At 42.6% G+C, this 18,961-nt stretch overlaps 1 protein-coding gene across 2 annotated transcripts in view; it reads right to left on the reverse strand.

Moving 5' to 3' along the window:
- The window catches only part of phf24 (PHD finger protein 24), a 48,474-nt gene extending 30,501 nt beyond the window's left edge, over positions 1–17,973 (reverse strand). Inside the window, exons 1-2 of one of the 2 annotated variants that reach the window (XM_033646955.2) lie at positions 17,595–17,973; positions 942–1,369 (exon numbers count right to left, since the gene is read on the reverse strand). In XM_033646955.2, coding sequence (XP_033502846.1) covers positions 942–1,367 — 426 coding nt within the window. In that variant the 5' untranslated portion in view covers positions 1,368–1,369; positions 17,595–17,973. The remainder of the gene's footprint in view (positions 1–941; positions 1,370–17,594) is intronic. The other variant, XM_033646954.2, reaches the window with a different exon arrangement.
- Positions 17,974–18,961: the final 988 nt, after the last annotated feature.

Consider the following 18,961-nt stretch of genomic DNA (forward strand, 5'->3'; position numbering starts at 1 on the left):
CCTAAACTTAACCGACGCAAGTTAACGTTAATATGTAACTTTACATTAAGTACGTAACATGACAATGCCCAACCATGATTATTTTCCTAAACCCAAACTAACCAGTAGGGTTCCTAATTTGTTAGATATCGTACGAATTGTATTGTTGCATTTTTGTAAGATGTCATATGAACTGTTGTATGAGGATACGTTAAATAAACCCACCCATCAGCAGCATTAACCTGCCAAAACCATCCCATAATACTGCTTTGTGTTCGAGATACCATTTGTGTTCAGTTTCAGCCTTTAAAAAATCCCAAGTACATATCTATTATTATTGCAAGGTAGACGCTTTTATTTCTGTACCTCTTGTTAAAGTGCAGCAGTACAGTAAGTTGCCAGGCAATGTTTACTCTTTGCAAAATAGAAAACCTGATGGTGTCAGCGCCCCTGTGAACTCCATCCCCTGTTAGTCAGCGTCGCCCTGGATATGGTCACCTCTCTGAGCCAGCCAGCCCGCCCACAAGATGCTTGCTGTGAAGAGCCCTCACGCACAACAACAACACATCTCGCAACTAGTGTGCAAATAAAAGGCCTTGCAGAAAGGGAAAAAAAAAAAATCAAGCTAATACTTTCTCACCTTCAACAAGGGTGTTTAGATAAAGTTTAAAAGTCCCCTTACAGCCTGACTGAACTGCTTTATCATAATGCCTAACGTTAGGGAGGAAAAGAGATAATATGCTGCTGTTGCCATGGAGATCCTTTGACATCTTGCAGACATCTGTTTAATCCCAGGACTTGGGGATTTATAATGTGTGTTTTGTCAGAGTAAAAGGTGTATGTATATGTATGGATGTATGGATGGATGGATGGATATAGATAGACAGATAGCTTTACATCACACCCTGGCCATGACTTAAGATCAATAGCTGCCGCTCCATATTCAGGCCAACAGTTAATACCTGCTCTTTCTTTTTCAGCTCCACATCTATAGGCTGGTCATCATCGGCTTCCCTTTTGGGCCGCACAAAAGCAGGCGGCGTCAGCTGATGGCTCTTGTCAAGATCCTCAGGCTCCACTCCTTTCCCATCCCGTAACCTCGACCAAGCCTCCTGATTGACCTTACACTCATCCCTCGCCGACGCCGAGGCCTGCTGGGAGGTCGACGGACCGGCGCTGTTGTCTGTTTCATCTTGCTCTGTCTCCTCTGCGTTCTTCTCGTCATTGTTGGTTGAAGGTTTGGCCGAGCCTTGGCCTTCCTCCGTTTCTCCCTCTGCCTGTTTGGGTGGGGCAGGACGGTCCTTAATGCCCGCCTGGAAGGCCGAGACGACAGCGTTGCATTTCTGCACTTTCTCCACCTGTTGCTTCTTTGACATGAGCACTCCCATGGCTGCAGACAGATGGAGAGAGAAAGAAACAAAGAATAGTTACACATTTATGCCTCATTCACAGCAGTACAGTTATTATCTGAGATTAAAGCCCCTAAAAACTTCATTTCAAATGAAGCATTTCAGTTTATTGTTAAATATTCATGACCAAATGGGCAACAATTAAAGTTGAATGTTTAGGGGCATCCAGCAGTGAGGCTGCAGAATGCAACCAGTAGAAACTTCTCCCGTGTGCCAAGTGTGATGGAGAACAATGGGGGCCAATGTGAAAACGTGAAAATACAAATGGCCCTATCTAGAGCCAGTGTTTGGTTTATCCATTCTGGGCTACTGTAGAAACAACATGCCGGACTCCATAGAAGAGGACCCCGTCTATATGTCGATATAAACAGCTCATTCTTAGCACGATTCTTATTTGTTAAGGTGATTATATTCCATTTCTGCCAGTGAATCCACCCTTACTCCCACACACTGGGTCTTCAAAGTAAACATCAAACATCCCTGAGTATCATTCATTGAGAGATAAACTCTCAAAAAGTCAGCAAGTCTGCGTCATCAGGACTCTGCGGGTGTTGTTTGTTTAGAATTGATTGCCAGAGCTGTGCAACATAAGAATACAAGCCCACAATTGTCATCAGATGGTGATTCAAATATTGCTAGATCGTGATTGGTGCATGGAAGTATGTGACCTTTTCCTGACTGAGCTCCACCCACTTAAAAGTAAGAGGAGCAGAGTGAAAGAAAGGACACAAATACATACATTGTCTCTCTTAGTGAAAAGGTTTTCAGGGCCTTAAACTAACCTTGTTCTCAAGACCAGTACACATTGCCATAGCTACAGTACATGTCAGTGAATATACAGCAATGTACTAGTGGTACCTCCCATCAGAAACAATTGTACTAGACCAGATAAACCATTTCAAGAATGAATACCCTGAAAGGAAGAGCTGTTAGACGTACAAAGCATGGATGATAAATCAGCTGAAGAACTCTCTGGTGCACTCATGTTTTTGTTGTAAAAGAATGCAATAAGGACAAAGTAAGAACTTGCTGCAGTCGTACAGATGAGATTATCAACCAATGAAAATATTTACTCGCTTTGCACGTCACATTTTCGAGTGACAGTGTCTTTTCTCTGTCTGTACTCGCCGAACAGCTCGCTCCCTTTCAAATCTCCCAAATCTCTTTCCATCAGCAACAATGTCCCTGAACTCCTCTCCTTATTACTAATAAACCCTGCCCATCTGCTCCCGCTCCCACATTTCTGTGACTCACTGCTAGTATTTCACTCTTCAGTACACATGAAAATGTGGATATTGACTGAGATTAGTTTTTTGCCTGCATGATTCAAGTGACAAATAGAAAGGTGTAAAACAAGAAAGTAGGTCCCTCATCTCACAGTGCACTGAAACAACACTACATTGCATATCTTTATATGCAGCCGGTTTGAGATTTCAATTCCCAAACAGGGTCCCTGCAATGGCAGTGGATGTTTGTGAAAACATTAGCAAGCGTGGCTGTGTTGCCTTTAAACATACCATTAAGAGTAAGGGATACTGTACATATTGATGCAGAGATCTATAGTTTGGCCTAATGTGTCTGTGGCTCCCCACAACTCATGTGTAGGATGACATGCATCTTAACGCCAATAAATACCTGCTCATCAAAGTTCTGCGAAACACTGCCAAACAAAAATCACACACACAGAGCATATAAATAACATAGCTACTGGTGATCAGTTTATATTAGGGGTGGGAATCACCAGAGGATCCATGATACAATATTATCACAATACTTAAGTCATGATACAATATATAATATATATAATGTGCGATATATCACAATTTATTACCTTTTTTTTTCAACTGTAAATTAAGTCCCCAGAGGAAAACTTTGTCATTATTAGTTTCATCTATATTTCAATTTGTCCATCTCACTTCAGCTATTTTTTGCATCAACAAAGTGTATCTAGCGAGCATAGTCTCACTCCGAAGTTGTCGAAATTCGGTGCTTGGGCAGTGACTTGGGGTGTCAGAAACCAACGAAAAAAGCCATCCTTTAATGTCAGCATGATACATGGGCAATTGCCGGTATAGTTTAACAGCGCTTGGTGGCGGGACACCCAGCGGCAAAAGGATGAAAGTTAAGGCAGCGAAAGTCCGAGTGGTGGAAGGGTCCAACAAACACCACCAACGACCTTTACCTGAGAGAGCGGTGTTGGCGCCCCGTAAGATTCTAAAGCCAAACCCTGGTCTTTTTTCCTTAACCTCACCATTGTTTTATTGCCTAAACCTAATCACTTCCTTTTATTGCCTGAACCTAACCGTGTTTTTGTTGCAAAAACCAAAACCATGTGTTTTTTGTTGCCTAAACCCAACTGTGTTTGTTGCTAAAGGAAAAAAATGTCAAGTCGTGGTGTTGTACTGACGTAGTGCATTTATTGTGAATGACACTGTATGTAAACGTTAAATTTCATGCGAAAATGGAAGTGTATTTTGAAAGAAGAGATCTTGACATGGTGTTCCCAGAACGTCCACAACCAACACACCCAGGGTACCTTGCACATTGCATGTCGACGTGGAAAGTCCATGACCAAAATGTCAATATGTGACGATATGGTATTGCCAAACAAAAATATAGCGATATTTTGCTGTATCGATTTTTTCCCCCACCCCTAGTTTAAATCGTACAAAGCTGATCAGCTGTGTCTTCCAGAAACAATGTCCTAAATACTTTTTGGAAGAGCTCACTGTGAAGAGATGTTGAAAACTGATGAGCATCAACAGATTTTCAGTCAGTGCTTATACACATGCTTTCTTTCCCCAGCAATGTTTCGCATTTATGAATGTACAAGGGATCTTTGATTTTATGCTGAGCAATTTGTTTTCCATCCAGTTTTCCTCCAACCTAATTGCCTAAATTCATCAGGGATTCATGCACATGTGACCTTCCAATCAAAAGTCATCCTCATCAACCTGTGGGCCAGCAAGAAACATCACCTGCTGTCTGATTGGTTAATTAGCTTCCATAATTATGTCAGAAGGCCACATTTTGCTTTCTGTTCAGGGATTCCCAATAAAGTTAACCTTTGGTGCAAGTGCATATGAAATATGTGCACCTTTTTTAATGGTCCCTCAGTGGAATACAGCGCTCATACACAGCATCAATCTCCACAACTTGCTGAGTTCAGCCAGCCATCGATATCTGACATCGCTTCTCCTCAATTCCTACTGCTCACCAAATGAAATGAGTCGAGATAAGATAGGATAAGATAAGATCGACTTTAATGATCCCCGAGGACAGAATTAACTTCACCCTCTCTGCAGGTTCTCAATGAGTTTCTGCTGGTTATTACAGCGAACGCCTTTAGACTGCTAAGGATTTGGCTGAAACCCAAAGACTATTTGGTTTTCACAGAGTTATTGCTCTGGTTTGATTTCGTCAATGAAAGAGTAAGGTCTATGAATTCACAGCATTAAAATGCAATAAGCTATTTATTATGATACTTAATGATGGCATGACTCTTTTCTTTTGTCATGCTGGAATCTGCAAAAACTGCAGACCCCTGCTTTTGTGGAACTCTGTCCCAAATACTTTCAAGTGACTGCATATTTACTCAACATATCAAGATGCTGTATACTGTGCAGTAAAGTAAAAAAAATTGTAGAAGCTGACTTAGTTCTCACTTTCACTTAAGTGAGACACAACCGTGAATTCCATTATTGAAAAAAGGCGCCTGTTGTGGATTCAGGTTGATTACATGGTACTTATGGGACATGTGTCTTTGCTCTCAAATGTAATCCCATCCATCCACGCTCCACATAAGTGCTTGAGTGAAATTCAATCGCATTTATCTGAGGTGAAATGGGAGTCATTCCGTCTCTCTTCCTCCCAGGCTAACGCTCTAATAGCCTCCCAGGCCTTATGTTCTCAGGCTGCTGGTGGACTCCAGGCGCTTCATAGACTGTGGAAGGTACAACACTCATTTGTATCGCACAGACTTCAACACAGGCTGCACTGTCTCTGGTTTCATGCATTTAAACGATCCAAAGAATATATATATATTTGTCAGGGGGATGCAAACAGTGAGGTGGCATGTTGTCACAGTTCAAACAAATCAAAAGCTTCTCGGTTTCTTTGTTCTGGCTTGGTTTGCTTTCATGCAGTCAAAACAGAGGCAAAGTTGATACTTTATTGATTGCAGCACTGAATATTTCAGGTCAAAGGTCAAATCAGCTGAAGCATAGCACTCCTGCAGCAACATATCCTCATACAGCCATTTGTATATTTGTTATCTAAAGAATTAGTGCCCTACAGATGACTTTAAGAAGATCTGTAGGTTCAGTTTAGGCAAATAAAGTTATGTAGATTAGGAAAAGAAATGTGGTGACAAGGTACCTTAAAATTCGTCAATCAGAAAGGCTCCTTGACCTCACATTTTCTAAGTGGTAAAAGACTTGGCATGTGTACGGCCCCTTATTTCCAGGGCTGGTGCCTGCGGTTATTCCACAGGCTAGTTAATAACATGTCGGGCAGGAAATCCAAAGCGTGGGATCATTTTGAGAAGGTGAAGGACGAACCCAAGGTGATATGTAAACTCATCTTCATTGGTCGACTACAAACATGACGTATCATCTGAAACATGGAAGTAGCTACATGCCCATTAGCCCACAGCGTCATTAACAGGCGGCTCGCTCAGTGTGTGACGTGCACTTGTAGATAAAATATAGGTCTATATTAATGAAGGTTCATTAGTACGGTTTTGTATTTCTCTGTAATGTAGCACAGTGTTAACAATGTTACTGATACTATTCTTTCTCACACCTTCAACTCAAACCATTGTGTTGCCCCGCCCAAAATATATCCTTTCATGATCAAATTAATATCATAAACATGCAGGCGACTAGTTGACTAATGGCCCTAAATGACGACTATTGGTCGACTAGGAAAATTCTTGGTCGGAGGTAGCCCTACTTAGGATAACTCAGTTCACTTGGTGTCACATGGTTCTGAACACCGGCCTTTTAGGGGAAAGTCCTGTGTTATTTGACTCATTCAAAACCCCACCTTCATCATTTCAGAAACTTTCAGTCTTTATACTACTTCTTTCTTTAGTCCCGTCAGCGCATTGGTTACATGACTACATACACAAATTACTGGCTCATGATGACATGGCTTACTTTTCTGAAATATATATACGTACAAATACTGCATGAGAACAGCCTGCCTGCAGCATGTAGGGATTTATGTACTATGTCCAATCACTCATTTTAACTTTGTTTCAAGTGTGACATATTTCCACACTGGAAAAACGACTAAATAAAGTATACTCCCAAATGCCAGCGTGCCTACTAAAATCAGTCAAGTGTGTTGTTGATAGACTGTGCCACAGTGCGAATTAGGAATGCAAGAGGTGCTCAGAGTTGGACAAAAAAAGTGAAAAATTAGCAGATGATGGTGAAAAACCTTCAGTTGCAGGCCAGAAAACAATAAATAATGACAATGAAAAAAACAGCTTTACAATGTTCATACTAACTGCTCGGCTTTGCTCTGCTCTGCGGGCTGACTGCCTTCCTCAAGGACAACCACTTCATTTAAAAGGTCAGTCTTCCTAGTTACAAAGCCCTCCTGCTGTCTAATAAATGACAGCAGCATGCTTTGAATATACAATGATTAAGAATACACATATGCAGGCCTGTGGAATACCAGATAGGCTGTTATCCTAACTGCAGGAATGACAATCAGCTCAGTGGGTTTAGCACAGATAAGCTCAGGCTGAAATGTTCAGTTTCATTATTTTAATGCAGGTGTAGTTTGGATTAGTTCTGGGATAATGGGGAAAAGAGGAAATAAGGACATAATGTGTATTTACAATCGAGAATTTTCAGTAACACAATCCAAATGTATCTATCTCCAGCAGTACCTCTTACTGGAAAGTATATCTGTTCAAACATGATACATGGTGCACACTGAACAGCAAATTTTTAAGGTCCTTTCTGGCAATGAAGTCTGAGCATGGATGAGAGGATGACGTGTAACATGGCCCCAGGCTGAAACTGGAAACAATGATAATATAGGGTACGTACTGTATCTTAACCTTTCAGCCACCCCAATCAACTGCTGCTACACCAGCCACTTTATTAGGTACACCTGTTCAACTGCTTGTTAACGCAAATGGGTAATCAACCAATCACGTTGCAGCAACCCAATGCATTTAGGCATGTAGACATGGTCAAGACAACCTGCTGAAGTTCAAACTGAGCATCAGAATGGGGAAGAAAGGTGATTTAAGTGACTTTGAACGTGGCATTGTTGTTGGGGCCAGATGGGCTGGATTGAGTGATTCAGAAACTGCTGATCTACTGGGATTTTCACACACAACCATCTCTAGGGTTTACAGAGGATGGTCCCAAAAAGAGAAAATATCTCTTGACGACAACGCCTTGTTGATACCAGAGGTCAGAGGAGAATGGCCAGACTAGTTCAAGATTGATAGAAAGGCAACAGAACTCGTTACAACCAAGGTCTGCAGAAGACCATCTCTGAAGCAACAACACCTTGTCCAACCTTGAAGCAGATGGGCTACAGCAGCAGAAGACCACACCAGGTGCCACTCCTGTCAGCTAACAACAGGAAACTGAGGCTACAATTCACACAGGCTCACCAAAACTGGACAACAGAAGATTGGAAAAACGTTGCCTGGTCTGATGAGTGTGGATTTCTGCTGCAACATTCAGATGGTAGGGTCAGAATTTGGCATCATGGATCCATCCTGCCTTGTATCAATGGTTCAGGCTGCTGCTGGTGGTGTAATGGTGTGGGGGAGATTTTCTTGGCACACTTTGGGGCCCCAACTGAGCATCGTTTAAATGCCACAGCCTGCCTACTAGTCATATTTTGATGCTTGGGCAGAAGCCCCCAGTGGCAGCCTTTTGTGCTGTATCTTGATGTAGGGTGTTGCCGGTAAGGTTTAGACTACAACAGTACTTGGTTTGGATTAGGAAAAGAATGTGACTGACCTTAGTCACATCAGCCAACTCGTGACTAATGAGTGATGTTATAAGATAACTCAACATGACTTTTAGATTAACACAGGGCATGACTATCGGTCTCCTGGGTCAAAGTCCTGTGCTTGTTGGTGCTCCCCTCCCACCCGACCTCAGTGAAGTTTTGTGCTCTTATACTTCATTTGTTCAACGTCTAACGTGGATTGCTTTCAGCTCAGTACAATGTAAACCAAACCACATTTACATTGGACTTAGCTGAAAGCTTGGTTCATCTCATACAGATGCTAAAGGGTACATTGTGTGTCAGTATCTGACGCCAAGGGCCACTGCCTAAGCAGTGTTTTTTTAATATCCTGGGAGTGAGGCCAGGCAAATCTTTGCTTAGGTCATGCATGTCCAAAGTCTGGCCCGGGGGCCAATTGTGACCCGAAGACCAATGTTAATTGGCCCTCGGCCTGACTTTCAAAATATACCATACGTGGCCCTTTACACAATAATGGTTAATCGAGCAAGATCACTTTGCATTTTTACCTTTCACCTCACAATGATAGGACTATCGGATCATTCAGTGGTTGAACTGGTCATAGGTAGTAGAATATGCAACCTGGGGTCACAAGTGGGCATTGATCACAGAAGCATCACGAGAAAGACTAAAAGGCTGAAAGCCTGCGATGAAAACTAGGAGGCATCATCAAGTCCGATGAATATTTGTGAGAAAAATTTCACTCAAACCCGCATGTGTCAAACTCACTGCGGTGCTAGAGGCAAAGTCAGGATATCACATCCTCTACACGAGCCATGAACGTCTGTATAACATTTCATGGCAATCCATTAATATTCAAGTGTTTGTTCAAACCAAATGAACATATAAAAATCTCTTAGCAGGAGCTTCCAAACAGATGCACTGTATAAACACAGGCTACATGGTGACGGCAATACAGGATGGCAGACTGATTATTATAGGGACTTAATTATCCACTGAAGTGACCTTCCCACTCTGGCTCGGAGCAGCGCTGGCACAGACATGAGACAGTAACAGCCTTTAGATGCCAGAGATGCCAACTAGTAAACTGCCACCTCTCTCACATAAACCCGAGGAAAGGAAAAAAATAAAACAAGTTTGAAAGCTTTTGCATGCTCGGGGGCAAGGCTTGAAATAATGGTATGGTTGATGTATTGGTTACATGCTACCACCACAGCTGGATCAACAATTACTGTGCAGTGCAGATAATGGACCGTGCCATTTTAAATGAGATAATCAACAATAAACAAATTGTTCTTTAATAGCCAGAAAAGGCTTCATAAACACTAGGAGGAAAATGCGAAACAATAACAATAAAGTAAGTGATATTACAAGCCCCAAGGTCTTTGTACACTCCATCAAATCAATACCAGCAGTAAATAGCACAAATATATGACCATTATTCTCTGAACAAAAATATATACATAAAACATAATTTTACGACAATTCAAAAACAGGTTTTGATGGAAATTTACACTCATGTACACACAGTTGTATTATATTATGCCAGAGGGGGGATGAAAACAGGATGCTAGAGAATCACGCACCTCTCACAATTTGCATTCTTCAAACAAAGCTGGAAGTAAAGCCACTGGTGATGAGGAAATATCTTAGCACGCTGAAGACCTTGTCATTTTCAGGTTAACTTATGAATTTTAAATAAGGGCCTTGTGTTTTTTTTTTTCCTCCTCCCTCCGAGTACAAGTCGATTCTGACACAAATGGGTCAGTCCTTGGCTTTGATACCTGAGTTTATTAGATAGCGCTGAGTAACCTGACACTTGGTTTCTTTTGGCGTGTCTGAGATGCTCAAGCCTTTGACCACAATCCTGTCAAACTGCTCAACCCTTCTTCCTGCCAGACTGACAGCAACATTTGTGAAGCTTAACACCCGTGTGCACTTTATACTCACAGGAGAGATAGCTGCCGATGTGTTTGCTTGCCATGCATGGCTGCACTCTAGTGAGTATTCACAGCAAAGACACATATATCTGTGTCAATCAAGCTGTTTATTACAATCTTATTTTTTTTAATTTGGGCTATTTTTTCTTATCTGTAATAGCCTAATAACATTGTACTCCCCAAGTCAACTGCTTAAATCTGAAAACACCTTAAAAAATATGTATGAGATGATTGGAAACACGAGCAGTCAGACAATCACTCAGGTTTAAAAACATGCCCAAAGTTATTTGAAAGAAAATTTGCAAACTGTAGCCTAAAATTATTATCCTAATTCTCCATTGTAAACACCCATTACAATATACAGATTCACAGCCACACTTTGTAATGTTTTATAATATCTATTTCAGGAATAAGTTGTAGCATTTATGGTTTGTAATTAAGTTGAATTACAGTCACAAGTCCCAGTAATGCTGCATTATGTTGACAATTTGGGGCTCGGTTTGCTCACTGCTTTATGGGACGTTTGATGGTTTCTACTGGTCTGCTTTGGACTCAGCTGACAGACTGATCCAGTAAAGATAGGACCCGCACTACTCTGCCTTTCTCTGCTTCTAAGTGGCTAACCATGATGTTCTTACCCAAACCCTAACCAATTTCACTCCTCACACCTGAACCTAACCAATCCAACCAGCAACAGCAATGAGTTCTAGCCAATCAAAGGGAGTAGGACAGGTCATGCCTTCGCCATCCTAGCAAAGAAAATGTAGAGCTGGTACATATGTCAGCTTGGCAAAGGAAGCTAAGCTCTCTTGCTAACTGTAAATGTTGTATAGTCCATGCTAGCTTGCTAATGTTAGCCCCCGCTAAGCCTACAGTATCACAATAACCGTTCCTCTTTGTTCAAAATTGTTAAGACCTTTGCACACTTTCTTTCGTCCACAATTGTTGCACGTTTAAAAATAAATACAACCTCACGTTGTGTCAATCACATTAGCACACTGAGTCCGAAACTTTCATAAACAGGTTCAATTTTCTGCTTTTTTTTTGCATCTGTCAGAAGCCTTTGTAGATGTCTGACCAAGAATTAGTGAAGAAAATGTGGCAGCACCCCCCCTTCTGACTTGTATACCAGTTACTCAACCCATGGTCTGGCAAATTTTTAAACTTTGTTCTTCTCACTTTTTTCTTTGAAGAAAATGTGGCTTCAGGACACAGCCATGACAAGACAGAGGACTGGGGTGCACAGAATCAATTCATAACTCAGATAGCTTACTTTGAACAGGTCAGATAGTAATATTCAGGTGGACGATGACCAAGAGGAGGATGTGGACCACAAAACACATGGAGGGAGTGATGGCAGCCAGATAGGTCACTCCAGAGAAGAGCGGCAAAGGAGGGAATTTGTCTTTTCATTTTGTCATGAATAGAACAATAAAACGCATCAGAATCAGTGTGCAAGGTCTCCGTGCATAACAACCTTTTCCAGGTGACAGATTCAAATGATGCATCCAACTCAGTGTGCAAAGGCCTTTAGGGTGGGACTTTGGAGTGCTGCCTAGCTAACATTGTGCTAACTCCTCCCTGTTACATGTGGTGTCCTTCAAGGATCTGTCCTTGGCCCACTTCTATTCATTATATACATGCTCCCCCTTGGCCGTGTCATCAGACAGTGCGGGATTTCTTTCCGCTCCTACGCCGATGACACTCAGCTGTATCTCAGGACTGACCCAACCCCTTCAATTGCTCTACCATCTTCATCTTCACCTCTGTCCACACTCACCAACTGCCTGGAGGGGATAAAGGCAATAAGATCCTCTATACTATTGGGCCAATAGAGCAAGTGGACTAAAGACTTCCACCAGCTGTGCTGCTCACTACTGGTTCATCCCTCCACTAACTTTTCCACTCAAATTTTGAAATGTTATCAGACCAAATGGATCAAATCCACAAAGTGAAACGAGTCATTTTGCTTACCCCCTGATTCACGCCTCTTTCCAAGTCCTCTTTCAAGCCTATGCGAAAATCACATGACGGACCTGGAAGTTGTAATTCCAACATTTGGCCACTATGTCAAATCAGCTTCAGAGCCTGTCCTTGGTTCCTTTAACAGGCTATACTGCCACACCATAGGCTGGCTTGCATGTTTGACCAAATCTTTTTCTTTCCCAGCAAATGTTAACTACAAAATGTGTGACATGTGGATACAAGGCTGAGTGACTAAACTAATGGGTAATTTAAGAAGGCTATTCATTTTTCAGGTCATAATTTGTAATGAGTGGGACTGAGTGATAAAATTTTTAATTAAACTGCTCAACATTGCCGTCTTCCTAAACATGTTTCCTGTGCAATAGGGGATCATTACAGACATTTGGTGTGCTCTCACAAGCTCTTGATGTTGTAGCTAAACTCTAGTCTGTTTACAACCTGTTTCATCATCTGTCTACTCGTGTTTTCATTTTGTTTGCCCCCTTGCCACATTCCTAGATCGCTGTTGTGATAAATGGAAAATTTTCATTCAAGTGAAACACAGATCAAAAAAAGTGATGCCACCAAGACTCAGCAGTCACCCAAATTCACCCCCCATATTGCATTTGAGGGCAATACAAGCTGAGGAGGAGGAGGATGGGATAAAACTCCCTCAGGCTTGACGTTCAGTCGACTCCTGCAGGAGCAGCTGCCTCGGCTGCTCTGCTCTCCTTCCCGGACCCCTCTGAATGATTTAAATGCCCCTGGATAAAAAAAGATCTGGACGAAGGGAAGGAAAACAGGGCCACTCCTTGGGGCAGAACCTGACATATATGGCAGAGGAAATGTTATTCTGTCAAGCTGCACTGCGACGGAATATTCTCGACATGGTGAAGTATAGCAGCAATTCACTTGTTTTATTTTATGTCTCATGCGACGTGATCTCAAAAATCTCCAAACATTCATCCAAATTCCAAACACAGAAAAGTGAATCCTTCATTTTGTCTCCTCATTTTCTCTGACACTTTATTTACGTGACTCTAAGAAGCATTTTAGGTTTAATGTTCAGGTTCTTGATTTATGTCAGCAATTGAGTGTGACGAGCCCTCAGATGATGAAGCTCTCTGGAGCATCTTGGTTTAATTAAATATTGATGATTTCAGAGGGAGGTGGCACCAAAGTGCTCTTCAAATCCTTGTGATTTTTTTCTGCTCCTCTGAGTAATCCTTTTGTAGCCCATCCACACTTCACTCATTAATTTAACACTACCAGACCATGTCGGGCAAAACACACTTCCTCTGACTGTATCGGTTCACAACAACAGCAGCATCCAACACACTGGACTGACGCTCCATCGTCGCTGCATATGTGACGTTTCACCTGAAGTCATTTTGTGAATGTTTTGCATCTTAGACAGAAAAAAATATGTCAGTGGATCTGTTTTTGTCAGAGTATATTATTCTTAAACAGGAAATTCATCTTTAGTTTGAACTGGAATGCTTTTTTCCTCTAGGCAGTGCATTAGAGGCCAATGGGGACACCTTAAGGTCTATATTAGTATTCAGTCCTCTGCTGCCCAGGTGTCACCATGGGGATGTTATTGAGATCTGCAGGAGCTCATATAACAGCCATTCATTAGTCTACGGAAAACAGTCCACCACTACTACCACATGTCACTGTCACCACTCGCTCACTCAGTCATTTCTTTTGCTGAAATAGATCGTTCTCTCAGTTAGACTTGTTTATATAACCAGACCTGTTGTCATAGTTGCATTTGGCTGGCCGGCTGCCACAGAGGATACGGCTGTAAGACGTGGCACAAGTTCACCATGACTTCGTGACTGAAAGCCACGTTCGACAATTTAGTTTTTGTCATTTCACCTTTGAAATTGGATCTTATAATGGTACATGCTCCATGAAGAAAACTGATTGTGTTGTCAATAGACTCATATCCACACACTGGCACTGGAGGTTATCTCTGTAACGTTTTTGGCAAAACAGCCTAAAAATATATTTTTGAATCATCTGTATCAACACAGCATCTCAGTAACACCAGTGGCTTCCAGCGTTTTCACTTGTGAACCCTTTAAACCAAGCAATTTTGCAATCATTCATCACAGGTTAAGTGTGGATTTGTGTTGTTAGCGGTTCAAGCAGAGAGTGTTTTTTCCCTCTCAGGTTGTATTTTCAGGGTCATGGAGAGGTAAATGTATCCAGTGCTGCACTTGAAGAAAAGTCAAAAAAGAAATCTGTAATTGAATTTTTTTTCTTTTTGATCTTAAAGGAGCAGTTTGTAGGATTTCATGGCATCTAGCAGTGAGGATTGCAGATTGTAACCAGTGGAAACTTCGCCCATGTGCCAAGCGTGAACTCCTGGTTCTGATTCCTTCAGAGTTCAGTGAGCCAATTAATCAACAGAAGTCTCTCTCACTCCCAAACAAACAGACCAGGTGCCTAAAACTGACAAAAAGCAGCTTCACTTTACAAACGGGCCCATCTAGCCCAGCAGCTGCTAACGCTTGCTCGCCTTTTTTTCTCTGATAACCTAAAAACCAGGCTTTCAGTAGGTTTTTACCGGTAGCCGAATTATCAGCAGAGGTCTCCTTTTCTCCAAAACAAATTGACCTTGTGATTTAGACTGCTAAATACACTGAATAAAGCAGTTTCATGTTACAAATTAGTGTTTCTCCAAGGCTGTTAGGCTGCTCCCAGACAGGCTGCTAGCCCAGAAGCTGCTAATGTTTGCTCAGCTTTTTTCTCTGATAACTTAAGATCCAGGTGTTCAGGAGATTTTTACCAGGAGCCAAATTATCACCAGAGGTCTCCTCTTCTCCAAAACCAACAGACCACGCAATTAAAACTGGTAAAAACACTGAATAAAGCAGTTTAACGCTAAAAATAAGTGTTTTCCCAAGGCTGTTTGGCTGCTCCCAGACAGGCTGCTAGCCCAGAAGCTGCTAATGTGTGCTCGCCTTTTTTCTCTGATAACTTAAAAAACAGGCGTTCAGGAGGTTTTAACCGGGAGACAAATTATCAGCAGAGGTCTCCTCTTCTCCAAAACAAATGGACGTTGTGATTGAAACCAGTAAAAACACTGAATAAAGCAGCTTCATGTTACAAATTAGTGTTTCCCCAAGGCTGTTCAGCTGCTCCCAGACAGGCTGCAAGCCCAGCTGCTGCTTATGTGCTCACCTTTTGTCTCTTATAACTTAAGATCCAGGCATTCAGGAGGTTTTAACCAGGAGCCGAATTATCAGCAGAGGTCTCCTCCCCTTCAGAATAAAAGGACCCTGTGATTTAACCTCGTGAAAACACAGAATAAAGAAGTTTCATGTTAAAAATCTGTGTTTTTCCAATGGTGTTTGGCTTGTCTTGGAGGTGCTGCCACCTACAGTGGCCAACGCAAAAATGCAAATGGCCCTATCCAGAGTCAGTGTTCGTTTTGTATGGTCTGGACTACTGTAGAAACATGATGGTGCAACATGGCGGACTCTGCAGATGAGGACCTCCTCCCTATTTAAATATAAATGGCTCAATATAAGGTAACATAAAAAAAACGACAATTCTTATTTTCAGGTGATTATACACGTCAGAAAACATACTTATATTCTATTTCTGCCAATAAATCCCCCTAATATACTTCACACCCTTGACTGTATTGATTTTACCTCTGGGATCCCTTGAGTGGACAGGTTGCGTTGCGTGACAAACAATACAGCAAATACAATCATTTAAATCTGCAGATTTCAGATTTTATTACACCACCAGACAACAATCATAAAAGACTTCATACTGAAGCCACATTTGTCTGACACACTGTTACGTTAACATGCGTTTTACATCATAAAAAGCTTGTAAAGGATCCTAATCTGTATCTGGCATCACTCCCATGTTATGTGAGTTAGTGTTCCTCAGACTGTATGATTCCCTTCCCAAAGCTGTTGAATGTCACTGTTATGTGCTGATTAGAATCCCAACCAGCCCTCCTTTTCATTCCTTGTTTCAGGGGAGGATGGGAGGGGGGGGATTTTTTGAATGGAAGCACCACAAAGCATGCCTTTTCATGGGAATGAATCCCCCCCTTTAGCCAAGGATCTCACCCACAGACCAGGGAAGCAAAGACCTGGAACTAATTACACTAACGAGTTCACCCTGATCCCTGTAATAGCGAGTGAGTGGAATCATTAACAGCCATTTAAAACACGCAGATGGACGTGCACTTGGACACACAAAGCCAAATAAATCAAATACAAGAGCTTAAGTGTGGTTCTCTCGCTGCTCGCTGGTCAGCTGGTCAGCGCAGAGTCCTCATCTCTTCTGTGTGCATGAAACAACAACTCTCCCTCTGGCATGTCATTGCCTCCTCTCCCATCCTTGTACCTGAGCACAACAACAACCTTCTCCCCCCAAAAAATCACACACTCACAGCTCAACGAATGCATAGGGGAGGTTGAAATTCGGACAAAAAAAAGTGCCTGAATGGAGGAGGAATTTAAATCTCAATGCATCATTAGACTGGAGACATCATGTTGGCATTCAGGCACTGCCAGGCGGAGAGGCTGTGCCAACCAAAAACGCTCTGAGAGGAGTCTGACAATAACCACAGAGCAGGCGGCAGTGAAGCAGCTCGGACTGAAGGGATCTGTCACAGACTGAGGAGCAGGACTCACTCCAAGGTTAACACCGAAATTGGCTTGTTTGTGGACCTATGTGGGCTGGGAGATAACAACAATAGGCTTGTAAGCAAAGACTGATGGAGGGCTTAATGGACAGCAGCACTCCCCTGTGGGACAGCGCTGTGGAAAAGTGGACAGAGCGTCTGGGGACGGAGCAAAGTACAGTATGTCTGCTGCAGAGAATTACCCAGCCATGCCATTAGTTGCAGAATCTCACTGATACAACTTCCTGTGTAAGGTCATCAGCAGCCTGGTGCTTTAACACTGAGTCTCCCAATGACGTACATGCACCAAGACTCCAAGAACTCCTCCATTTGCGTCCTATCACTCCAGATTATTGTTACTTCCCCTGCATTGCACTGCTGTGACACCAAAGGGAGCACTGTGGGTAGCAGCAGTGTCAACTCCTGTAGTTTGATAACAACCGCGACGCGCATCCACACCCATGTGGATGCTGACCTAAATATTCATCCCATGCAAGCATCTGTAATGAGGCTTCCCAGCAAGCACCTACACGAGTCCCGTCACAGCCTGTGGTTGCAACAATGAAAATAAAAAGGAATCTAGCTCTGCACAGCGTCCCGCATGGCAGTTTTTACTTTGTTATGTAACCCTTTAAAAAAGCAGTGCAGAGCGCATGAGAAGTGTGGACTCACCGTGAAGAGTAAAAAGGCTTGTTTTTCACCTCGACTTTATGTGGAGACTTTATCCTTTCTGTCTCACGCCCGGGCGTCCAGCATGGCAAGACTTTGCTCGAATGAAGTATGTGCGCCGTTACGCGGCTGTCCGAAGCCCCGCAGAGAGATGATGGCACGGCAGTTTATTATTCCTCTCTCCCACCCCCCTCTCTCTCCTCACAGTCCCACAGAGAAAATTTACAGTCGGAAGCAGCTTCCTCCCTTTTCGCAGGAATAGAGACTTCTCCAAGAGCTGAGGACAGCTCCGGTGCTGAAATCTTTCTCCTTTTTCTTTTTTTGTTTGGTCTCAGTCTCTCTCTTCCTCCACCCTCCTTCCTGAGCTACTCCCTCAGCATCTGAGGAGACGCACGCAGCTCGCAGGCAGTTAGAGGCAGGAGAGGAAGAGAAGACCTTGGTGCAGACTCACGGGCGGCCACTGAAGTTCAATCACGGATTTATAACCGTCATATTTGCAGCCCCCCCTCCCTCTCCCTCCTCCCTCCCTCACCCGAGAGCCCCCCCCCTGTGAGCCAGTCGTGATCATTTGAGGTTAACAACTTGTGGTGCTCCTCCGAGCTTGGACCTGGGAGCGTGTTGATTGGCCGGGACCACCAGGACCCCAAAAATAATGACGTTTGGAAAGATGCTTCCTCAGCAGCCAATTATTTCTCACAGACATTTAAAGCGTAATAGCAGAGGGGATCATTAGGAGAATGGGTGTGCTGCTTCGATTGTTGAAGCCCCATTTGAGTCACATTTTTTGGCATAAGAGAGAGAGAGAGGAAGGGGTATGTTTCACAGTAAAGGGAGCCTGGAGTCAGAATTTAGCATAAGTGTGACAGGCAGGCATTTTATGCACGCTGGGCTGCATCTGCACAGTACAGATTAAATACACTGCTGTGATGCTGAGAGGAGAGCCTGGGACAGATTTTTAAAAATCTGCTTTACAGATTTAAAATTCAGATTTTAAAGCACTTTAATTTGGAGATTAAACAACTATTTATGTTGCTCTAAAATGTTTCCACATAATTAGTGTGTAAATCTTGTATTTGGTAACTGCAACAGTCCCAGAAAATATAATCTTAAAGGGACAGTTCATCCCAAATTCAAAAAATCTGTAGAGCTATTCATCAGACAAATTATTTTAGTGTGAGTTGAAGATATCGACTGTAGAGATGTCTGCCTTCCCTAGAATGTAATAAAACTAGATGGCACTCAGCCAACACATTCTCACTCCAACCTTGGTCGTGGACGTCAACATATGACGTGCAAGGTACCCAAGATGCCTTGGTTGTTGATGTTCTGGGACACCGCATCAAGTTCTGCCTGTTACATGCATTGTCTGT

The sequence above is a fragment of the Epinephelus lanceolatus genome, chromosome 19 (genome assembly GCF_041903045.1).
Source record: "Epinephelus lanceolatus isolate andai-2023 chromosome 19, ASM4190304v1, whole genome shotgun sequence".
Classification (NCBI taxonomy): Eukaryota; Metazoa; Chordata; class Actinopteri; order Perciformes; family Serranidae; genus Epinephelus; species Epinephelus lanceolatus.